This window comes from Rhododendron vialii, chromosome 8a (assembly GCF_030253575.1).
Source record: "Rhododendron vialii isolate Sample 1 chromosome 8a, ASM3025357v1".
Classification (NCBI taxonomy): Eukaryota; Viridiplantae; Streptophyta; class Magnoliopsida; order Ericales; family Ericaceae; genus Rhododendron; species Rhododendron vialii.
The window spans coordinates 4,982,382-5,006,590 of NC_080564.1; the positions used below are offsets into that span (position 1 = coordinate 4,982,382).

At 37.2% G+C, this 24,209-nt stretch overlaps 5 protein-coding genes across 10 annotated transcripts in view; 4 read left to right on the top strand and 1 right to left on the bottom strand.

The window, feature by feature from the left end:
• On the bottom strand, positions 1 to 9,717 carry LOC131336365 (tetratricopeptide repeat domain-containing protein PYG7, chloroplastic-like). Its single transcript, XM_058372166.1, has 7 exons — positions 9,588 to 9,717; positions 9,355 to 9,427; positions 6,254 to 6,629; positions 5,155 to 5,209; positions 3,637 to 3,926; positions 1,722 to 1,868; positions 1 to 470 (listed from the first exon to the last, which is right to left on the bottom strand). Exons 1-7 carry the CDS (start codon positions 9,715 to 9,717, stop codon positions 261 to 263), a joined length of 1,281 nt encoding a protein of 426 aa, XP_058228149.1. The 3' UTR covers positions 1 to 260.
• The window catches only part of LOC131298827 (F-box/LRR-repeat protein 4-like), a 33,671-nt gene that overhangs the window by 5,283 nt on the left and 4,179 nt on the right, over positions 1 to 24,209 (top strand). Inside the window, exon 2 of one of the 2 annotated variants that reach the window (XM_058324302.1) lies at positions 17,538 to 17,557. The gene's annotated coding sequence lies outside the window, so the exon portion shown is untranslated. The remainder of the gene's footprint in view (positions 1 to 17,537; positions 17,558 to 24,209) is intronic. The other variant, XM_058324303.1, reaches the window with a different exon arrangement.
• LOC131298822 (replication protein A 70 kDa DNA-binding subunit B-like) overlaps positions 9,296 to 24,209 on the top strand; it is a 19,093-nt gene continuing 4,179 nt past the window's right edge. The window contains exons 1-12 of one of the 4 annotated variants that reach the window (XM_058324294.1): positions 9,322 to 9,404; positions 9,793 to 9,913; positions 10,558 to 10,699; positions 10,817 to 11,087; positions 11,172 to 11,265; positions 11,349 to 11,470; positions 11,550 to 11,628; positions 11,698 to 11,830; positions 11,908 to 12,074; positions 12,145 to 12,265; positions 12,342 to 12,608; positions 13,047 to 13,337. In XM_058324294.1, coding sequence (XP_058180277.1) covers positions 10,559 to 10,699; positions 10,817 to 11,087; positions 11,172 to 11,265; positions 11,349 to 11,470; positions 11,550 to 11,628; positions 11,698 to 11,830; positions 11,908 to 12,074; positions 12,145 to 12,265; positions 12,342 to 12,608; positions 13,047 to 13,223 — 1,572 coding nt within the window. In that variant the 5' untranslated portion in view covers positions 9,322 to 9,404; positions 9,793 to 9,913; position 10,558 and the 3' untranslated portion in view covers positions 13,224 to 13,337. Of the gene's footprint in view, positions 9,405 to 9,792; positions 9,914 to 10,289; positions 10,479 to 10,557; positions 10,700 to 10,816; positions 11,088 to 11,171; positions 11,266 to 11,348; positions 11,471 to 11,549; positions 11,629 to 11,697; positions 11,831 to 11,907; positions 12,075 to 12,144; positions 12,266 to 12,341; positions 12,609 to 13,046; positions 14,251 to 24,209 lie in introns of those variants that run through there. The other 3 variants (XM_058324293.1, XM_058324295.1, XR_009190537.1) reach the window with 3 other exon arrangements.
• On the top strand, positions 13,542 to 14,201 carry LOC131336367 (uncharacterized). The gene is made up of 2 exons (XM_058372168.1): positions 13,542 to 13,719; positions 13,768 to 14,201. Exons 1-2 carry the CDS (start codon positions 13,542 to 13,544, stop codon positions 14,199 to 14,201), a joined length of 612 nt encoding a protein of 203 aa, XP_058228151.1.
• Positions 18,931 to 24,209, top strand: part of LOC131298826 (uncharacterized) — a 9,458-nt gene continuing 4,179 nt past the window's right edge. For both annotated transcript variants that reach the window (XR_009190541.1, XM_058324301.1), the window contains exon 1: positions 18,931 to 20,466. Coding sequence is in view for 1 of the 2 variants with exons in the window: in XM_058324301.1 (XP_058180284.1) it covers positions 19,103 to 20,466 (1,364 nt within the window). In the remaining variant the exon portion in view is untranslated. The remainder of the gene's footprint in view (positions 20,467 to 24,209) is intronic.

Here is a 24,209-nt window from a genome sequence, read left to right on the forward strand (position 1 = left end):
TGCTGAACCAGACATGAATGCGTAAACTTATTGACATCCATCGTAAGGCATTGTGTTTCTATTTGTTTCAAAAAAGAGAAAACAGACTTTAACATCACATCAGCGATCGCAGGAGGAAGAACGAAGATGAATTAAATGTCAAAACTCGAGATCAACGTACGAGGATTACACGAGCTAGGAGAAAATCATCATTTTTGCTTTGTTTTAACAGAAACTCCTTTGTACATCTCAACTTCGTCCTTGAGCGCATCTCGACGGGGTCACGCGAGCTTGTTGTTTGGATCAAAAAGCAGGACTTCTTCAAATGCCTTGAGAGCAGACTTCAACTCTTTCTTCTTCTCATAGGCGTCTCCGAGGTTGTTCCAAGCTGTGACATAGCCCGGTTGTAGCTTCACGGCAGTCTCAAATTGAGTGACTCCCTTTTCGAGCTTTCCATCACGGATGTAACTGACTCCAAGGGCATTATAGACCTGTTACATTTTATGGGGAAAGAAAAAGGAATATTAGAAAAAGGAAATGGATTCTCTCCGGTCCAAAGTTGGATTGGACGAGACAGTCCATGTATGGACCGTCCATTTGCTGCAATGAATGGTTGAAATTTGTTCAAAAACTCTTCCATGGAAGGTTTTTGAACAACTCCAGACCATTCATTACACCAATGGCCGGTCCCAAATCAGAGGACCCCAACAAGAGTACATTAGCATGATTAACTACGTTTCTGTCTCTGTTTTCTGTGATTTCTGTTTCTGCTGTGTTTGGACCGCACAATGTGAGCAGAATAGAAAATGAATGAGAAAAGGTATCCAAATTTTGTCCTTTGTCTTTTCGTTTTCTTCCAAAAACTTGTACCAGAAGTCCAAGATTCAAACACGACCCAAAGATTTCTTCATCGCTAGCCCGATAGTTCTCGTCATCTCATGGAAACTATATGAGAGTTAGATGGGTGCATCTCTTAATATAAGATTCAAGGTTCTGGACGAACAAAAGAAACCTGACTATCCAATTACAGACCTGACATTTAGGAATACTGAATGCTAACTATCAATGGATCAGAGGGCAACACTCGTATAGCCTTTGCATCTATAACCTACAATTACCCAAACAGTACCATCTTCTTCTTCTTTTTTGTTAGAATATAGTGAGGGGTAGTTAGGTCTTTTTATCATATCACTCTTCTCTATAAATTAATATTATGTGTTTATTAGGGTTAAGACCCCGTTCTGCTAAGAATTTTTTCTTTAAGTACTTTTAGTCTTTATTCAAATTTTTTTCGCCTTTGTTCTATTTGTGCCAAATTTTTTTGACTTTTTGATTTGTTTCGTCGAGACGAATTGGAAAAGTAAAAACATTTTACTTTTACCCAAATACTTTGAGAAATAACCACTTTTAAGTAAAAAAAAGTTGACTTTTTTTTTATTACTTAAAAGTGGTTCTTTCCCAAAATATTTGGGTAAAAGCAAAATTTTTATACTTTTCCGATTCGTCTAAAAAAAGTGAAGAAAATTTGGCACAAAACTAACAAATGAAAAAAAATTCAAATAAGGACAAAAATAAATAAAGGTCCTAAAAGTACTTTTAGTGCTTAGTGGAATGGGGTCTAGGTTAACCCTAAACACTCATAATATGATACAAAGACCTAACTACCCCTCACTATATTCTAACATTTTTCTTTCAACTTTATCAATTTATATGACGTCTAAGGGAGAGATATAGTTATATACTTGAGCAAGATCTTGATCATCTCCATCCCATTTCTCGATCGCCTGAAGCAAGTATTTAATAGCTGCAGGGTAAAATTTCCTCCTCAACATTACTGCTCCAAGTTCAAAATACTCAGTTGCACAGGCATCACCACTTCGTACTTGCTCCTGAGATATATTGAAAGGGGGAAAAAAACACAGAGAGTGTAAACATTATGTAGAAGCTCCATCTGGCATTCACCAAACTAAGGAACTCAAAAGACATGTAACCAATGAGGAAAACAGTTGGTATACTCTGCAAAAGCTGGGATAGCCTTTTTCATTTTTGGGATCTAATGATGCAAACGAATTCACATTCAATGGGAAACTATAGATTGTGACAAACAAGTGATTATAGGACAACTATAATGAACTCAAAGATAAATCTATATTGAACATGCAAAGCATGAATCGCATATTACCCAGGAAATCAAGATTAAGGAACTAAAATATCCACCAGTTGCATAGACCTCGCCATGGCATCAAGCATCAGGTAACCATGGTTTCAACTTAGATATTGGTTATACCGTTGGTACTAGTCCCGCAGGTAGCATCAATAGTTGGCCTCGAAGTTCTAGACAAGTGGCCCTCAACAATAACACGCTCCTAAGAGTTTTCATGGAATAGTTATATCTGTTTTAGTTGACGGATACTTAGTCGTTCTAAAAGCAGGAACAGACTGATTCTAAGTAGAGAAGTTTTTGATGAAAATGGATGTAGCTTTCCAGAACAAGAAAGGCGTAACTGGAACTGACTTTCCCAGCCGTAAGAATGTATTAGGATAATAATAATGGATTCATAGTGGGCAGTTGTTCTCCAATCACTCACCATTTAATTTCACCTATGCTAATAGAAAATGTGCCAATTTCCCACCTTGTATTTGCTATAACATCTCGTCTTATATTTTTCAACAAAATTCCTACCATACGTCACTCTCAGTATTTAATCAATTGGAGCCCTTTATGTATTCCACTCTGATCAATTGGAGCATGCACTTTCTACTTTTATCAAAGCCCTAGTTAAGATGTGCCATCAGAAGCAAGAGAGAGCATGTGGAAAAAGCTGAAATTTTTAGCATGCAAGAGATAACCTCAGCAAAAATTTCTACTTTTCTGTTCAGAGATGGAAATGTGTAGGTTCAAACCTTAGTTACACGAAGCAGGAGCGGGGACGGGAGCGGAGACGGGGGAGTGGATGATCATAGAAGGGTGGGAGGGCCATTGGGTTTGGGAGCGGTTAAGAAAAATTATTAAAATTATAAATATATTTTGGATTTTTATATAGTTAAATGTCAAAATGAAAATATTATTCCACCACATAAAATATTTTTAAAATTATGAGTTCCTAGTTAAATTTCAATATTTTTATTGTAGCACATGATTACAGAATAGAGATATTGTGCATATTAAGTAGGCGTAAAATTTAAAGGCATTATTATGACTCTAGAAGGTTAAGATAAGATGTGCACACCAACAAGAACAAAACAACTTTAAAAAGGTACCAATTGCAATTTGAATCGTAAGTCTCTCAACCGTTTTTTGGGTGTAAGTTCCTATATAGGTAAGGAACGAGTTCCCGTTGTCATTGGAACGAGTTTCTTGGAGTTTCCTCCGACAGGATTGCGGAGTCGAAGAAATGTGGACATAGTTGAAGGTTCCTCCAACTAAGGTTCAAACCTTAGTATCTTGTATAGTGGTACTTCCACTTTTTCAAGAGCAGCATACAGGGTAAGTGGATGGAACATAATAACATATGAACAATCAGGAAGTATGAAGGAACCATTATATTTGGCATTCAGAAACAAAAAAATAAGTGTGAAGATTCACTTAATTCTCCAATAAATGTACAAGTTAGAAGTCAAAAGCAAGTAATATAGAAGAAAGATAGCGGTTCTTACTTGCAATTCTTTGGTAGAAAGGTCAAGTTCTCTGCGCACAAGAACTTGACGAATCACAAAGAAAGTTCCAACCCCAAGTAGACCCAATAATATAAGCAGGTAGGAGAGCTGGATTCCCAATTCAAACAGTTCTCCAATCTCATAAACCGCATTCATTTTGAAGTATTCACTGGCTTGTACCACTTGTGCAGATGTCAACCACGAGATTGATCCACATGATAAAGCCACCAAACTTAACGGCCCTTTTGTATTTGCAATCTCCTCAGCAATCAACAGGCTCCGTGGAATGTCTGAAACACAATTATAATTTGACTCAACTAGCTGCTTTGAGAGGTAGATAAGAAAAAGTAAAAAACTAGTGATAGGTGCAAAGAAACCACAAGATAACGTAATAAACATATTATAAGAATGCTAGAGACTGTATACATCTCAAAAGAGAGAGATCCTATGATACTATATTATCTACAGAAGAGAAACTTCCTTGGAGACATCTCAGATAGATATCCAAAATTTGGTTAACACCAAAACGCTCTAAATCCCATCCACAATCTGTCCGAAAGTCCTAGTTGCCCACTAGATGATGAGTCTGCCCGTCTGGGCCACAAAATTAATTAACAGTTTAAATACAGCATTATCCAAAAGTGAGATGGACTGGGACATATTGTTAGAAATGCTCCACCAATGTGCATAACAAGATAACCATGTTGAAAGCAGTTTCCACTTTCGATGCAGATTAACCAACAATTGATCCTATTGGACAAACAGAAGAAAAGAAGCTGGGCTAGCCCGAACTATTGGAAGGGTCCCGCGGTTGCTCTATTGAGTGGCGGTTCCGAAGAGTCTTTTATATAGTATTACCAGGTGGTTCTATTCTCTTAAATAGGAAGTGCTCTCTGCTCCAGGTGGCAGACTATTGAGTGGTAAATGAGCATGGGCTAATGAGAATAGTAGGGTGGGCGAAAGGTTGACGAAGTGAGATGGGCTATCCTATCCAGACAAAGCAAGGGAAGTAGATAGGCGGGGAACTGAATGCATGAAACAAGAAGCCATGGCTTTCTCGGATCGTAAGCTATAGTCACTCTGTTGGAAGAAAATGAAGCTTGAATCTATCTCGCTTGCACCTCATTCAGAGTGGTTGATCAGGATGATTCCTGGCGGAATCCAACTCAACCCGTAGAAAAAGCCTTCGACCTCATCCATATGATCTCTATTGAGAAAAAAAAAGGTATTAGCCGACCGATTTACCTTTCCTACAGCAACTTATTATTATGTTGTGCCTGAAGGCATCGAAAGACCACAATCAAGAAGAGATCATTTGTTCGAAACTTTGTAGTATCAATAGCATAAATGCCTTGCGACCAGCTAATGCATGGACTTATAATGTGGGCCATATTCAATTCTCCTTGACAGAAGAGAAATACAGTAACTTTGGCTAGTGCAACATGAACAACAAAGCAAAACCCATTAAGCCCTTAATTCAGATGGTCAATAAAGAATCATAGAGTATAACAAAATTACCCTCAGATTTTGTTGAGATCAAGGGTGTCCCAATAGCCAGTTCCCTTCCAAGTATCTGCATTCATCCATGATAAGATGGAAATTCAATGACTAATCAAACACATGCATAGTCACTTATCATCCACCTGGTCCTCCATTCTCGGTGGGAATGAGGGACCGCAACCAAAGAACATGAGAAATAAAATCTAGTACTTGAATCTTTCCACCCCCATGTTTATGTCTTTCCCAGCCAACTAGCCTGACGCGATTGACCCTTTGGGTTTGAACCCCAAAAGGTGCCTCCTAAGTTGGATTTGGGATGCCAACAGTTCCCAACACATGGAACAAATAGTACCAAAGTTCATAACCAGATTGAAACACCTAATAAGCATATACTGCTCCATTTGCTACAACCTTAATAACATAATCCTTCAGTAGCACCTATGAAGCACCAACACCAAGAGGTCGGCTGGTCCTATGTCTGACACGGGGACACACGCGGGACATGGCAAGAAACTATTGGACACGTCACGTGGCGTGTCCATTAAATATGCAATTTTTAAAATGTGTATTACTTCAAATATTTTGCGTTAAAAGTGTAATATGCTGTAGATAGGATGCTTGTTTATACAGATTGATACTTCATGCTTTTATATATAACTATGTTATTGATTTCTCCAATCCACTTCGAGAATTAGTTTGGACCTTGTAACTACTATCTTTTCAATAAAGGAAAAAGGAAGAGGAAAGTTGCATTTCCCTCCTAGTTATGGAAAACTCAGAAACAATACAAAAAACTCGCAATGATATCCATAACTAAAAACAAAAAAACACACACACCTCTATCATATATTTCCTCGATATTTTGAAGCTATTTTTCTCGATAAATCGATATCTTTAAGTTAATCAACTGAGGAAGAACAATCTCTCCTTTTGCTTTTGTGCATTTTCTTGTCCTTCCACTTACTAAATTCATGAACCCCATATATCATATGCTTTTCCCTAGGACCTCCGCTCAATCACTGATCAATACAACACCACAAACTCGACTGTAGGTTCCGACAACAAATATCTAACCACAGCATAATACTAATTCCAAACAAAATAAAGGAGACCTTACAGGGTCGGCGAGGCTGACTTGAGAGAAGAAAACCATCCTCCTCCTCTTCTTTACTAGTATTTCACTTTGATTCAGCTTGCTGTAGTTGTTATTATCGCTGCTGCGTTGCATCAATTGCCCACCAACTGTTTGCTTCAGGGTCCCAGATAAATCACCAGTAGCGGCTCCCAGTTTCCATAACCTCAGTACGTCGGTTTTGCTTCTTCTTCGATTGATTCGTAAGGTAGCAAGACAAGGGGTCAAACATTTCCAACAACTCTGTCGACAAACCAACAGCTTTGATGTCTTTGTTTTGCCTTCCTTTCTTGCGCTCCATTTTACCACCACCACATCCACTTCAGTGACAACTGCAGCTATTTTTATTGCACAACAAACCCTAGAGTTTCACAAATTTCTCAAATGAAACACTGCATTCTTACTTTCAACAACTACAAACTATAGTTCTAAGAGGTTCCCAATTTGACCCTTGAAGCGTTATGTTTATCAAGCTTGATTTGAAAATTTAACAAGCTTTAAAAATATGTTCGAGCGATCTCAAACGAACTTTAATCAAGCCAAACTTGAATTGATTTCAAGTAGCTTAAATTTTTTATACATAATAATCTAAACGAGCCAAGTAATTGTTTGCTCAAATTTGGTTTGAAATCTTAAGGAGCTGTAAGAAAATGTTTAAACTTGATTTGTTCATGTAAGAGTATCTCTACTCCTTACTCAAATCTTGACTCAAACTCAAATTTGAGTAAAAATCAACCAAAACCTCCTCCACTCCATACCCAAACCTATACCAAATTTGAGCTTTACTCAAATTTAGTTAGACTCAAACACTTACTCAAATTTTTTAAGGCAAATTTCACACCTTTAATTTTACAATATTGCCATTAAGGAAGCTTTTACTCAAATTTGTGCATATTTGTGCTTAAATTTGAGTTTATCCATTGGAACACGTAATACCAAATCAAGTTTTTACCCAAAATTTTACTTAAATTTGGGTAAAAAATTAAGTAAAGAGTGAAGATGCTCTAATAAACCAATCTTAAATAAACTTTTAACGAAATGGAAACTCAAACTCGGGTAGATTCTTTTATTTTTATTTTTGATCAGTACCCTATGGAATATTATTGAAAAGTGGAAAAATTGTTATTGAGATGATATTGATGGCTAAGTGCTATAGAACTGTTCAGTACATGGATTGAGTGACCTTACCAATAGCCTGTCCAATATCTTGAATGGGTCCGTCGTGGCTCGGTGAGGAAGGTATTGGGGAGGGTCATTGATAATGTAGTATTGAGGAGGACGTGATATGAGATCCCTTGTGATTGTTTGTTTCGACTGGGTAGTCGATTATCGTTTATTGATTCCACTTTAATATGAGCATTGTTATTCTGTTGCATCGTATACTTCTCGGATAATTCATTTTTCAGGTGTGGAGATGGATTAGTGGAGGTTGAATTGGAGCATTTAAGGATTATTTGGAGAGTTTTTGGACGAATTTTGGGAGCAATAGAGGATTATTTATTTGGAGGCTTTTTTTTTTTTGGGAGATGTAAATTTGTATGTGAAGAAAATGGGGCCTGGAAGTGTATGAGTCATGGTTGCAAACATTCTTTAGAAAAACATACATTTTTGTGTTTGGTTAGCCCAAGAACCTCACTGGGATGAATCAATTCCGTAAGAGGTAAAAAACTAGGGCGCTGCTATTCGCAGCCCTCTATTTACTTTCATAGCCCGTTAAAAATTTTCAATTATACTCGACAGTTAGTTACCGAAATTAAGATATATTTTCAGCGTCCAATTACCGAAATATAATATTTTTTTCAACAGATGTTTACCGAAAATGCATGTTCGGCAGTTGTTTACCGAAAGTTGAACATATTTTCGACATGTAGTTACCGAAATATAATCTTGTTTTCAACAGCAATTTACCGAAATGTTATTTATGATTTTCAACAATCATTTACCGAAATTTAGTGGGCTACGGGAGTAAATAGAGGGCTGCGAATAGCGGCGCCCAAAAACTAAGAAGATTTGAAGGGTAATTACCGAAGAGGAATATGCTTTCATCTTGAAATGCTGGTAGTTGGCCGAATGGCTGTTCGTGTTTTTTAAAGGTAAAAGTGAGACAAACAAACAAGTACATAGTATAAAGTAACACAAAGCAGATTTTATAGGTATGGACATATAAGCATATGTCGTTGTTTTATTGCGATTATAAATATGTTATTTATGAAAATAGATAATTTTTCTCAAACTTTTTTCTCGAACAAATAATAACCTTATCTGTTAGTTTTACTTTGTCACAAATAACATTATACAGTATGTGTTGTACAGAACAAAATAACACACACATATTACGTTATTTGTGTGACACAAAAAGCACACATATAATCTTATATGTGTTCTTTATTTGTAGAACCAAGCTAAAACACCTCTCCATTTATACCTCTTTTTTTTTTTTTTTTGAAATCCTTTGTTTTTATACTTTGTATAATCACAATAAAATCAACAAATATAGTTATCTTTTCAAATCTATACTTTTTAGTATCACAAAAATACTAAGATATAAAAGTTATCTATGTGAAATCTGCACTTTGTATAATTATAATAAAACCAATAGATGTGATTATTTATCTAAATCTATACCTTTTATTATAAAAAAAATGCCAACAGATAAGGTTATTTCTGGACATCGCGACCGAACAGGGACCGACTCCACACTATGGGAGAAAACACCCGAAATGTTTAAGGAAAGTGCTTTCTTATTTCCACCATATTCTTTTTTGGAGAATTCTAAAATCAGCTCAATTGACTGACAATAATGAGTGTGTGAATGTGTATTAAAGGGTATAAAAAGTATACAGAAATACGTGTTTTTCTTGTTTTTAAGTGTGTTTATCGTCAACCCAGTGGACTGACAATAGCAATACCGTTTTTTTTATTTTTTATTTTTATCGAACAGCACTTCCAATAATGGGAAAGATGCATCTAGTGCATGGTAAAAGGAAAAAACAAAGAAGAAGTCATCATGAAAGAAATAAAGGTCACCAATGTTATACTGTATACAGTAACTTTTTCCTTTTCTTCTTCTTCCTCGGGTAATTCACCAGCCACATTTCCCACCGGCTATCGCCTCCTCCAGCGAGCCACCACTCCGGTAACTCTCTCTCTCTGCTTTCTCTGTTTTTAGCATCAATGAATAAGAAAAAAAAAGAAAAAGGGAAAAATGTGTGGAGGTTGAGCGGCAGCCGTGGCCACTGTCCGCCGCCGCCGTCCCACCTCTCTTCTCCTCTGCTCCTTCTTCTTCCTTGTCCCCCCTTTCTCCTCTCGTTCTGTTCACCTTGCGTGTACTTAGCTTGGGCTAAGCGTCCTATTGCACCACTTCTTTTGGACGGGAGCCCAATTTTCTCTTTCTTCTGTACGTGTAAGTCGTGTATGTCTTTTGTTAATTTTGTGCACAAATATGTCATCAATATACATCTACTTTTGCATACGTAAGTAGAATATGGTAATGACTAATGTGTACTGTATTTTTTTGTCAAAAGACAAAGAACGGTCACCGAGAGTCTAAATTTCTGGCCACGACTTCGACTGTTGCGACATGTTTGCTTAAGACCCGTTTTAGTAACTCAGCCAAGGCTGATTCGGTACACCTGAAAATAATTGGTAATCTATGTAATTACTACCTTGTCTTAGTAAATATGTTAGCTTTTACCTTTTCCTAGTAAACATGTTGGCTGTTTTTAATACAAACGTTCTTTCATTATTTTGGCATTGCTTATTAGGAAATTTTTTGGGTTGAAACGTGTTTGAAAGGTGTCCCACTATTGTTAATTCCTAACTACGCCATTGATGGCACACGTTTAATATGTCAAGATTCTCAGAACCATGTCATTTGCAGAAATCGTAGTGGGTGAGATAGGAAGGGACCATTGTAGCCATCTGAAAGTGAGAAATATCCAGTTCGGTTCATGCAAAAAACAATTCCCAATGAAGTTGTGCTTTGCAATGACAATGAGATAAATCCAAAAGTTTACAAAATGTTGGCATATATTGAAGAGAATTTGTGTTCTCTCATGGTCAATTGTGTGTTGCTTTGTCACTAGCAAAAGCTGTTGCTACTGTGAAAATCTTGATTGAAATAGGAAAGGGAAATCATGGTATTCCCGATTATCGGACAAGAAATGTTGCGTATCAAGAACTGTTAACACTTGCAAAGTGTCATTAACTTGTAAGATTGCTACTTTTTATAATTAGCTTCTAATGTAACAACTTGCATAATTTTTACCTAAAATAATTATATTTTCCAGGATGGATATGCAGCTCACTCCAATCAAGAATATCAATAGTAGCACAAGAAATTGGACAGCCAAAGTCAAGGTCCTTGAAAAATGGAACCCAAGTCCACATAGCCCAGTCAAGCTTCAAAAGTTGATCTTAGCTGATGCAGAGGTAAGAAAAAAGAAGAAGACATCTCTTCATGTTCAAACACTGCATTGTTTACAAATCTGCAATAAACTAACTGACATAGACCTCATAATTTTCATACAATTGGTACCACTTATTCAGGGAAGCAGAGTCCAAGCAACAATCATTGAAGATGATATTGAGAAATTGGAAGACACTCTGCAATTTTACAACACATATCTAATTTCTAATGCAGACGTCAAATATGTTTCGCCGAAGTATCGTCTCGATAACTTTGAGTGGCAATGGACAATCAATGCCAGAACATTGATTCAAACTGTTGATGAATCTCTATCTCATGAAAATCTTCTCAATCTTGATTTCGTACCATTTGAACAGTTTGAACAGCATGCTGGTGGACAAACAACTATTGGTAATTCTTACTTCATATTGAGAAATCTTATTGATAACATACACTCACTCATCATTACATTAGCTATTTATTTCTCTTCAACAGATATATTAGCAGCTGTTGCACGAGTCAAACCTCCCAAGGTTCTTAGTAAACCTGGAAATCCAATAGCACAAGAGATTATTCTCATTAATCAAGAGTAAGAGTACTCAAAGTTTTGGATAATTTATTTCAAAATTATTGGACAAATTAAGTGCTATGAAAGCTCATTTTGTACCATAGGTTGAAGCCAATTATCTTGACCTTTTGGGATGATTTCATAACAAGAGAAGGACAGTTGTTACAAGATACCAGCCCATATCCAGTATTGATTGGAATTCGTCTCAGAGTTAATACATACAATGGTTTGACTTGGAATCTCTAAATTTGGTTACAATACAAAATAACTATGAAAAAGAACATTAACCAAATTATTTCTTGCAGGTCATTCATTGTCAACTCGACCAGGAAGTTCTTTTGTCATAGATCCAGACACAATGGCTGCACATACACTGAAAGCTTGGTATGACTCTTCGCCATATATAATATGGATATTCCAAATAGTGGTAGTCTAATAAAGCTTGAGATATAGGTGCACTGCAAACAAAGAAACTGTTGAGCAGCTTTGTGATGAATTCTTGGCTAAACCAATCCTTCGAATAGTACCAAATCCAAATGATAAGGATATTATAAGCATCACAGATGTTCCAAAGACACCAGAAATGGTGAGTAAACAAGTTTCGTATATAAATATATATTGCTCTCTGTAATGTATTCTAAATTAATTTGGATAATGCCGCAGGTTGAGAAGCAAATGTATTGGATCCAAGGCAAGATATCAGTTGTATCATTGAACCAAAACTTCTGGCACATGGCCTGCCCCAACTGTCGAAAATCCATCAGTGCAAGAGATGAAGTGATATTTGATTGTTTCAATTGCAACAGAAAAAAAGTTATGGCAAAACCAAGGTTAGAATTATTTCTCATTGAAAAATATTTTGCTAATATGCCCCAATTAACATTGCAAAAATAATTGCAGTGTGAAATTTGAAGTTCTATTGACCGATGCTTTTGGTTCAATGACTGCAACAATGTTTGAGGACTATGCTGAAGAATATTTCTTAGTTGATGGAAAAAAACTCATGAAATTTGCTGCAGAGGTAAATTTTGATTCTGTAAGTTTGCTTACTTTCTACTTATGAGATGAACTACTTATGAGATAAATGTTCTTTTTAGCAGAAAGACCAAAATGTCATTACTGTCTTTCCAAAGTTGGCCTTGGAAAATGAGTATCGCATCCAGCTGAAACCACGAGAATATCCTTCACGTGGTGTCAAAGTTCTTGCATACAACATCAACAGCATTAAACCTGCTGCAACTGAAGATAAAGCCAATGAAGATCCATTAACAGAGACAGAAAAATATTCATCAGTTGCTTCAGAAGTAACTTTTGAATCACCAAAACTCCAGCTCAGTGAGCATGCTAAAACCAGCACTAATCAGGTTAAAACTTAAAATATTTTTTTTAATATTGTGCTGTTAAACTCAAATAGCTGGCTGTTTCTAAGGGTTAGTCCCTCCTTTTTGTAACAACTGCTACTATGCTTGCTAATACGACGCGAAGGACTATAAATCACCATAACTCTTTCAGTACTTCCATTTATGCTCCTCTATACATGTTTGTTCTTGTGCATTTGCCCTTATGGGCCACTAAAAATTCAGTACTCTGTATGTCTTTTGTTTGCTGAATTTAGTGCTGGTTTGCTCCGTCTTATATAAGCTGTTTTAATTCCCTATATCAAGAGGATTGATTAGCTAATTCCCTTGAATGTGGATATATTCTGTGCGCTATTTTAGACCATACTTTAAGTTTCTCTATTCGTTTGCCACAAAGGTGGCTTGTTTCATCTCTTCTTCTTCTTCTTCTTCTTTTTTTTGCAGCTTTTGAGATTGCATTTGGATTTTTCTGATTCAAGTCAACAAAAGACAAGACCAGAATCATGTCCTACAAGCGCTGAGAAAACTGGTTGGCTGAATCTCCGCTTTGGGATTTTCGCTGGGGCAGTTGCTTTGACAGGCATTGGTGTATTAGTCTACTTGAAGCGCTCCAACCTTTGATCTTCTGCTGATCTACTTAAAGGGTGAAAAGACAATATAGCCATGAAGTTGATTGTATGAATGCTGTAATGCGTTTACCAGCGTCTTAAGATGTTTCCTAAAGATTAGTTTAAATGAAGCTGAAGATGGAAAGTAGCTATTGTCCTCTCGTAGTGATGCAGTAGGATTTAGGGGTATTGTTGTCATTTTAGTGTCTTTAGTGTGTGTAGTGTCCCTCATTAGAATTTAGGGGTATTGTTGTCATCGTTTGTTGATTGTTTCAACGGCCTCTAAGAAGTGGAATTGAGATTGTGTGGATCCATAGTTAATGAGATTTTAATGAGGTTGGTAGAGAATTGTACATCTCTGAATTCTCTGTTAATCCACGATGAAGGTAGCAGAGAGGGTTTGTTTCATTTCATTACTCAGAGCCGTTGTAAGTTGCAAAAACTTGATTTACGTTTGCCTCTTGACCTCGAAGACAATCACTTGTTGGCCGTGGCTGAGAAGTTCAGGGGTTTGTCGTCTCTTCGGTTATGAAGTTGTTTTCTTGTTACTGCTGAAGGGCTTAGGACTATGGCGTTAGCCATGAGTAATGAGCTTGAAGAATTGGCTTTGGTAAATTGCAACTTGGAACCTGGAGTTTTGACCACTCTAGGACAGAAGTTTCGAAATCTGAGGAATTTGGACTTGTCTTACAATGAGATGTTGGCAGACGAAGAGTCTATATTGATGCTTGCGTCATGTAATTGTTTGAGGGACTTGAAGGTGACGGTGTGTGAAGGATTGACAAATGCATCCTTGGTTGCAATGTTTAATAGCTGTAAGCAGTTGGAGTTTGTAGATATAAAGAATTGTCCTGGGATAGGGGTAGAGGCTGTTGAGTTATTTGTTTTGAATTGTCTGCAGTTGGTTGTCTTATATGTTGAAGAGAGCAAGGTTTCAGACGTTTCCAGGTCTTGGTCTTCGAAGAAATTCATTTCTATTGTTGCTGTTTGATGTTGAAAAAGGCCATTTCTTTTTCTTTAGAGTTTGCGGATCGATGCATGTATATTCTCTTTACATTTTTATTGGTAAATTGAAAATGCTTCTAATAAGAATGTACCAAAACTGGATTCTCCAATGATGCACATTTCGTTATTTGTGCTGCAGTGCTCTTCTTTAACATGATATTGCTGATGTTGTTTTATTCCCCCTGCCATTTTTGTTTACGTTCACCTCAATTTCTACTTGTTTTAAGACTATGGGTCGTCTGTTATAAGTTAGAATGTGCATGCATCTATGCTGGAGCGGTAAAGTAGCGTTTTGTCATCATTTCTTATCTCTTTTGACCAAGGATTATAGGGTTGGACAAGTTTAGTCCTTTAGTCACGAGAGGAAGTGATGTTTTTCATTATGTTCTAGTTCTAGCTAGTCCATTTTACTGGGGTTTGGAATTGTTTTTGGGATATTGACAGATCAGGGACAGATCTAGAATTTGTGTTAGTGGGGGCACCCAGATTAGTAAACTTTACCGTTATGGTTATAATTCCCTAATTATTATTTTTTTGTTGGTAAAATAACAAACTAGTGTCTAAATATAAAACTTAATCTTATAATTAACAGAAAGGGGTGTGTTTGTACAAAAAGATTGTGTGAAAATTTAGCAGTATGAGAAATTGATTAAACAATATCCTCGTATAATAAATTAGAGTAATATTATTGGGACAGAATCATGAATTTATTAGTAATAATTTAAATATTTAAGAATATTAATATAATTTTGCAAAATCGAGGTGGGACCCCACCTCGGTCCGTCCCTGTTGACGGTGATCTTAGCCTTCTTTGCTCAGCCGATATGGGTATCTTTTTCTTGAAGCTGTATATATTAGCAAATCTTTATCTTTTCAAATAAGGATTATGCCATTCGACTAGCTGCTCTGCATGATGACATGAAGTTTATTGTGACCATCGTTTGCTATTGTTTCACAGTTTCATGTTGTGGGGTGTTTTGATATTCGCATATCTAGCTCTAATTAAGGGTGACATGGTAAGAGGGTTTTACTAGGAAGTTTTAGATACTTATATTCACACAAGGGAGACGAAAAACAGCATTGTTATTCTATTTGGTGGTGTGGCAATGGTTGTAGCTGTTCTGTTTAGAGATTGACTTCGTGGATGAGGTACCTTGATAGCGAGAGGGAGGCTTATAAATAATAATCAAATCTATCTGGTTATCCTATAGTTAAACCCGGGCCCCTGATGCATGGCTAAGGCTCCCTCAGCATCATTTACTCTTTCAGATAGCATGTGGTCTTCTATTCCTTTTGCAAAGTGCCTTTTTCACACAGAGGCATAGGGCAGATTCTCCCTAATGATACTGAATTGGACAGTTTTTGCCGCGATGACCCAGAAGCGCCTAATGATTTTCTGCCATATTCTTCCGGAGGAACATGGACCACAGTGTATTATTGAAGCTGCAATGGCAATCTATTTGATTACGGGTTCAAACATGGTAGTGGAATGTAACTTAGCCCGCATCCCCAATCAAGAAAAAAAGAATGTTAGTGAACAGTGTATTTGGAGCACTTTGAGGTGTTTGTCTGAAGGCAAACAGCGGGTCTGACGCACCCCTACCCCCATATACGTAGCTGCAGATTCCAAAGCTTATCTCATTTTCGTCACAACTATATTTAGGGAACAGTGACACTGTTTCTCACGATGGGTCATTTAACAAGAGTATGATGAATGAAATAAAAAGAACATTGACTGAAACAGAGATGGATGCGTATACATATTGATGTAAACCTTAAGCCTTTGGGTTTCTATTAGTTACCTAGACCTGGACAAATTGAAGGTGAGCAAAAGGAAACTAGATATCTATGCATCATAATTCAGAGTAGCTCTAAGGGGCAGTTTGTTTGACTATATGAGCATTAGAATGAGCTATATATCCAAGAAGAGTATTTATATTAGGTGTTTAGTTAACATTTTTACTGGGCGGATTAAATGTCCGTCAGTGATACAATCTCAAAAAGTGTGGGTTCTATTGTATCATGGGAGAAGTGGTATTACTAATCCTATTACTATTAAGCCTGTGGATTACATATCTTAGGGAATTATGTAATCACTTCAAAAACATCCCCGAAAAGTTTAGGACATCCAAGCTCTGAGCTTCTTCTTTTTTTTGTGTTAGTTTTATCAAGAAGCAGTGGGCTCATCACTTTATACTGCTGGTAGAGTAGTTGTTAATACAGAAAAGGTCAAGTTTATTGTAGCTATTTTGTTCTTGGGACTTCACTCTACAACCTGCACTCAACAAGGGTCAGTCACATTCTGTAGAATGGTTGTGGGAAGGGAGGAGGATTTTTGTATTTGCCAATTTTTCTACTGATCCCAACTCAGCGTGGAAAATTCTGAGGGGTCATAGTTTAGAGATGGCTATCCTTATCCGATGACTACCCATCCAGTCCAGCCTATGTGGAACCGGGGTTCCCCTGGTTTTTCCCCCAATAGAAATTTGCATTAGTAAAAGTAAAACAAGTGGAGGCGAGAAGTGTATCACATGGAACAGGCAACTGGTGACAAACTGTTTTTTTTTTTTTTTTAAATTTATTTAAAAGCTGTTGCTATTAAGAATATGAACTCTGATTTCATTAGTATTGGTACTGAAGAGTAAAAGAGTATGATTGACCCCTTTTTGCTTATAAGAGGGTGATTGTTAGAATCGCTTTTGGAGTGAATTGTTTACAATATACCTTTTTCGTTATTTTGTTCTTAAATAAAGCGTTAATCGAATAAAAAAACATCTCTATCTTGGTATACGCTACTCGCCCAGTTAATTAGTGAATCAACATATATTATTTTTTCCCCTAGATGGTGATGTTTATATGGAAGCTGATTCATCGTATAATCCCAGTTAAAACAGCTCTCAAGGCTGGGGGCATGAATATTGAGGTCATGTGCCCCAGGTGTGGGGTAAGTTTGGAATCTATTGAACGCCTTGCTTTTGATTGTGAGTTTTCCAAGCATGTGTGGAGGGGTTTTGTGCTGGGTTTAAACTTTGACGTTGGGGAGCCTATATTGGTGGTTGAATAGTTGGTTTCATCAGATCAAGTGTTCGCACAATTTGCTACACAGAAATAGAGCTCATTTTGATTCTGTGATTTATCACCCAAGCGATACAATTAAGCTCAGTCTTGACATTGCATCTCAGGTTTTGGAGACCTCTATAAGAAGTGCTATGTGTTATACTAACGGGGAGATTGATTGATTCTGTTGTTGAGTCTGCTGGGAATGTTAAAGTTAAGACTCCTTGTGCTTCTTTTTCTACCACTGCAATATGTGCTAATGAAGGTAGGGTTAGAATCGTGGGTGATGGTGCTTGACAGAGTCTCTCAAAGTAGCGGCAGCTTGGGTAGGCATTCGACGAAGGAAATCAGGAAATTGGCTGTATCGAGATTGTTTTGTTTTGTCCAGTGGTCGACAATATTGGAAGCTAGAGCTTGTTTGGATGCACTCCAATGGTGTATTCGGAATAACCATTACTCAGGTGTCTATGCTCTCCAGGGGTCAAGTGCAGTGGAGTCATGGTTAGAGTTTTTGACATCTGATATTGTACTATTAAGTGGGCATGTAGTAATCTTTTAAATGGTGTTTTTTATTTCGAAAGTTCATGGGAATGTTTGTACGATTGGCACACAATCAAGCCAAAGCAGCCATTGCAATGGACACCATAGAATGGTGTGCTAATCTTGTTTATTATCTATTATATGGTTATTAATGAGTATTATTCCCTGGGGGGGGGGGGGGGGAGAGAACACACGTAGTTTTGAAACATTTCCAGCAATTTATCTCGACAAAACCCTTGATTTTGTTTTGGGCGTCGTTATTCGCAGCCCTCTATTTTCTCCCATAACCCGTTAAAAATTTACAATTACAATTATACTCGACAATTAGTTACCGAAATTGAGATATATTTTCAGCATCCAATTACTGAAATATAATATTTTTTTCAACAGATATTTATCGAAAATATATGTTCGGCAGTTGTTTACCGAAAGTTGAACATATTTTCGACATGTAGTTACCGAAATATAATCTTGTTTTCAACAGCAATTTATCGAAATGTTATTTATGATTTTCAACAACTATTTACCGAAATGTAGTAGGCTATGAAAGAAAATAAAAGGCTGTGAATAGCAGCGCTCTTTGTTTTTTGGTTTTCGTTCTAGCGCTTTATTAACCCACCAGGCCACCACCACATCCACTTAGTTTTGAAACATTTCCAGCAATTTATCTCGACAAAACCCTTGATTTTGTTTTGGGCGCCGCTATTCGCAGCTCTCTATTTTCTCCCATAACCCGTTAAAAATTTACAATTATACTCGACAGTTAATTACCGAAATTGAGATATATTTTCAGCATCCAATTACTGAAATATAATATTTTTTTCAACAGATATTTACCGAAATATATGTTCGGCAGTTGTTTACCGAAATTTAAACATATTTTCGACATGTAGTTACTGAAATATAATCTTGTTTTCAACAGTAATTTACCGAAATATTATTTATGATTTTCAAACAACCATTTACCGAAATGTAGTAGGCTATGGAAGAAAATAAAGGGCTGCGAATTGCGGCGCTATTTGTTTTTTGGTTTTCGTTCTAGCGCTCTATTAACCCACCAGGCCACCACCACATCCATTTCAGTGACAACGGCAGCTGTTTTTATAACAAAATAAACCCTGGAGTTTTGCCAATTTCTCAAATCAAACCCTCCATTCTTACTTTGGACAACTAACCCCTATTCTTACTTTAAAGCTGTTCCCAATTTGACCCTTCAAGCTCTCCCCGTCAGTCCCTAACAACAGTTGTTCCCTTCGAGCGCGAAAACCCCCCATCGAGAGATCGAGAGAGATGGACGGAATCCTCTGCGACGAGCTTCTAGAAGAAGTCCTCCGCCGTATCCCTTTTTGCTCCTCCAGCGCCGCTGTCTCCCTCGTCTCCAAGCGGTGGCTCCGCCTCCACCGATCTTCCGAAATCTGCATTTTTCTCCGCCTCTCACCTGACAACTGTAAGCCCCCCTCCCTCTCCTCTTTCCTCTCAGACTTCCCTCGCCTCGCCCTCCTCTTTGTCACCATCGGCGGCGGCGGTGGCGGCGACGACGTCTCGAGTTTCCCCGATCAGATCCTTCTCTCCGTCGCCTCGTCCTGTCCCAAGCTGAGAGCTCTCACCGTCAAGCCTGGGCCAGTCTCTCTCTTCCCTCTGCTTTCTCTCTCTACCTTGTGCCCTCACCTCACCTCTCTCAACATCGTCCTATGCAGACCCTTCTCTTTCCCCTGGCTCGTCTTCTTACACTCTCTTAAAAAACTCACCGTCGTTCTCAACCCCGTCCCGGGCGAATTCGAACAAGTCGATGCTTCAATACGTAACTTCAACGCTGAGTTGAAATTAGAAACCCTAGTTTTGGATGGGATTCGACGCGGCGATTACGGTTTCGATTCACTGTGGAAAAGCTGTAAAAAACTGAAGAGACTGGAGCTGTATCACTGCGAAGGAATCGGCGATGATTCATCGGTTTCATCGTTTGTTAATTGCTTCAAGGACCTCCAAGAATTGGAATTAAGGATTTGCGGATCCATCGGTAATGAAATTTTGTCGAGTTTGGTTGAGCATTGTACGTCTCTGAACGCTCCGTTAATCCACAACTACGACAAAGGTAGCGGAGAGGGTTTGCTTCAATTCATTACTCAGAGCCGTTGTATTCTGCGGAAACTCGATTTATGTTTACCTTTCGACCTCGAAAACAATCACTTATTTGCCGTGGCTGAGAAGTTCAGCGCTTTGTCTAGTCTTCGGTTACGTAGTTGTTTTCTTGTTACTGGTGATGGGCTTAAGACGATGGCGTTAGCCATGGGTAATAAACTTGAAGAATTGGGTTTGGTACATTGCAAAGTGGAACCTGGGTTGTTGACAACTTTGGGACAGAGCTTTAGAAATTTGAGGAAGTTGGACTTGTCTTCTAATGACAAGTTGGTGGATGAAGAGTTTATTTCGATGCTTGCGTCGTTTAATTGTTTGACAGAATTGATCGTGAGGGGGTGTGAAGGATTGACAAATGCATCCTTGGTTTCGATGTTTAAGTGCTGTAAGCAGTTGGAGATTGTAGATATAATGAATTGTCCTGGAATTGGGGCAGAGGCTGTTGAGTTATTTGTTTTGAATTGTCTGCAATTGAGGATGTTATTTGTTGAAGAGAGCAAGATTTCAGATGTTTCCAGGTCTTGGTCTTTGAAGAAATTCATTGGGGTTCTTGCTGTTTAACATAATATTGCGGCAGTTTTTTATATTCCCCCGGTCATAATATTGTGGTTCGCTTCAATTTCTACTTGTGTTAAGACTGTTTGTTATAACTTAGAATGTGGAATGTATCTATGTTGGAGCAGCAGATTAGCATTTTGTCATCATCTGTTTTTTTTTCCTCTCTTTTTTACTAAGGATTATAGCGTTGGACAAGCTTAGTCCTTTAGTCATGAGAGGATTTGATGCTTTCCATTATGTTGTAGTTCTAACTAAGTCCATTTGACTGGGTGTTTTATGCAACTATGGAATTGTTCTGCGGACAGTGAAAGTGATCTTAGCCTTCTTTGCTAAGCTGATATGGGAGCTTACATCTTTATTTCTCATTGCTTGAACTAATCGGTTATTCCTTTCTTGGATATGATTAGTGTTGTACCTCTGCTGCTTTGCCAACATGACGTCCCAATTGTTATATTGGCCAGTTCGCCTTGATTTTCATTTTCTCCCTGAATACTTGCGTTAAGATTAACTATAGAATTCGTGTCTCGGAATAAGTAGTTATCTTTTTCTTGATGCTGTAAATTAGCAAATGAATGTTGATCTTTATCTTTTCAAATAAGGTTTATGCCGTTTGACTAACTGCTTTGTGTGATGACAGGAAGTTTATTATTACCATCATTAGGTATTGTGTCACAATTTCTTGTTGTGGGGTATTCTGATTTTGTTCGCAAATCAAGCTCTGAGGCAAACATGGTAAGAGAGTTTTACTAGGAAGTTTTAGATACTTGCATTCGCAATGGAGACGGAAAATAGCACTGTTATTCTATTTGATGGTGCGGCACCATTTACTCCTTGAGATAGCATGTGGTCTTCTATGCCTTTTGCAAAGCACCTTTTTCACACGGCATAGAGCAGATTTTCCCTTCTGATCTTGAATTGGACAGTTTCTGCCACGACGGCCTAGAAGCAACTTGTGATTTTCTGCCATATTCTTCCAAAGAAACATGCACCTCAGTGTATTTTTGTAGCTGCATTGACAATCTATTTGATTGGAAGTTCTAACATGTTAGTGGAAAGTTACTTACCCCCCACCCCTCCTACAAAGAAAAAAGAATGCTAGTGAACAATTTATTTGGAGAACTTTGGGTGTTGGTCTGAAGGCAAAGAGCGGGTCTGATGGGTAGTCCCCCACCCCAACTACATTTGCAGGTAGTTACAGACGCTTAGAAGGGGCGAAGCTTAACTCATTTTTGTCACAACTACATTAGGGGAACAGTGGTTATTTCTCACGATGGTCTTTTGTGACCTTCAAAGAATGCTACTGAACAATTTATTTGGAGCACTTTGAAAGGTCGACTGAAGGCAAAGAACAGGTTTGATGCGTAGCCCCACGCCCCAACTACAATTGCAGGTAGTTATAGACGCTTAGAAAGGGGCGAAGCTTAACTCATTCTCGTGACAACTACATTTGGGGATCAGTGGCTGTTTCTCACGATGGTATTGTGCGACCTTCATGTTGCCATGGTTCATCGAAGAAGAGTATGATGAATGAAATAAATAGAACATGACTGAACCATAGATGAATTTGGAAACATATTGATGTACATGCTGATAAAAAAAACATATTGATGTACACCTTAAGGCTTTGGGTTTTTATTAGCTGCCCAACCTGGGAAATTGAAGGTGAGATTTGAGTCATTTGATATTCAACTGATATAACTTTGTTCTAATAAAAAAATAAAAAAAAACTAATAACTTTTTTCTGATTAAAAAAAAAAAAAAAAACTAATACTGTAACTTTGTACTAACCTTAGAGCATCTTTAATCCTTGCCCTTTTTTTCCACCCAACCGTATTGTATGAGTTTCTTGTCATTTGTTAAAACATAAAAAGAACTATTCCTTTCTCCTCCTTTTTTGACTGGAAAAAGAACTATTCCTTCTCACGGACTCAGGGGGGCTGCTGCCCCTTCAAGGGACAGCAGAGTGCTGTCCCGGCCCAGGGGGCCCCGCTCCGGTCTTAGTCCGACGATCGGAAACATTCACTTCATAGAGCTCGTCGAGTTGAACAAGTATGCAAAAAATCAGTTTGATCGGATATCTTTAAGTGCCTGATCAGAACACATATAACTTGACAATAATGGGTTATAGTAGATTTGATCCAGTGTTTCCGATCCATTCTTTTCAAGACAAAAAGGTTCCGATCAGGCACTTAAAGATATCCGATCAAACTGATTTTTTTGAATACTTGTTCAACTCGACGAGCTCTACGAAGTGAACATTTCCGATCGTAAAACCAAGCCAGGAGCAGGGCTCCCTGGGCCGGGACAGCACGCTGCTCAAGGGACAGCAGCCCGCCCTGAGTCCCCTTCTCACCGTCATTTCTCTCCCCGTTCTGTTAAAAGCTTTTTCTTTTACTACTTTTTGTCATTTCTCTTCCCGTTTGTTAGTTTTGCGTCAATTTTTTTTGACTTTTTTATTCGTTTCAATGTGACGAATCGGAAAAGTCAAAAAAATTTACTTTTATCTAAATATTTTGAACAATAACCACTTTTAAGTAAAAAAAATAAAAAGTAAAATCAACTTAAGTGGTCCTTATTCAAAGTATTTAGGTAAAAGTAAATTCATTTTTACTTCTCCGATTTGTCTCAAAATGTCAAAAAAAATTGACGTAAAACTAGCAATCGAGAAAAAATCAAATAAGGACAAAAGGCCTCATGAATAGTGAATACTTAGAGTATTCACAGTGGTATAATCAAAACCAAAAAGTTGCTAAATTTAGCAACATTTGCTCAAAAAAAAACTCATATTGGAATAACTAAACTTAGTAACATCTTTGTAACTCATCAAATTTTGGTCATTAGATAATTAAAATTTGTAACTTTTTGTCAATAACCAAATTTAATTGTCCTCACATTTCCTCAATCAAGTACACTATTACACAAAAATCTTCTCTCTCTTCTATTTTTCAACATGTTTATGCGAAAAATACTTTTAAATTTTTTTTATTTTTTTGCAAAAACTATTTTTTTTTTTTGCGAAAACTGTTTTTTTTTTTTTGCGAAATTTGTTTTTTTTTTTTTTGGCAAAAAACAGTTTATTTCAAAAACTTTTTTTTTTCAAAAACTGTTCTTTTAAAAAAAAACAAAACTTTTTTTCAAAAACTTCTTTTTAATTCAAAAACTGTTTTTTTTTTTAACTTTTTCCTGAATACTCTTTTTTTTTTAAATCAAAATTTTCTTTTTTTTCTAATAACCTGTTTTTATTAGTTTGAAACTTATGTCACAATTTTTAAATTTTTATAAGTTGAAAATGTAACGTTCAAGTTTTGATTATTTATTTTTTATTGTACAATTATGGACAATTATATTGCTAACTTTTTTTTTTTTTTCATGGAAGAAAGGATGATTTTATTAAGACAAAGAGCGGTCCGAGGACCGAAAATCATCACGGGCAAGACTAGCGAGATGTTGGGATACAGGACCCCCCAACACTCCAGTCTAGCACCTAATAGGGAACGCTCAGCCAATGAATGGGCTATCCTATTACAAGAACGCTTAACATGAATAAAGGAACAAGATGAAAATAAAGGAAAAAGATCTATACAATCAGCAAGAATAGAGCTACAATCAGAGAGAAACTTTCCATCTTGAATCAAATCCTGAACAACCTCCAATGAGTCACGTTCAACAATGATTTCAGCAAATCTTTTAATAGCTGCAGTGA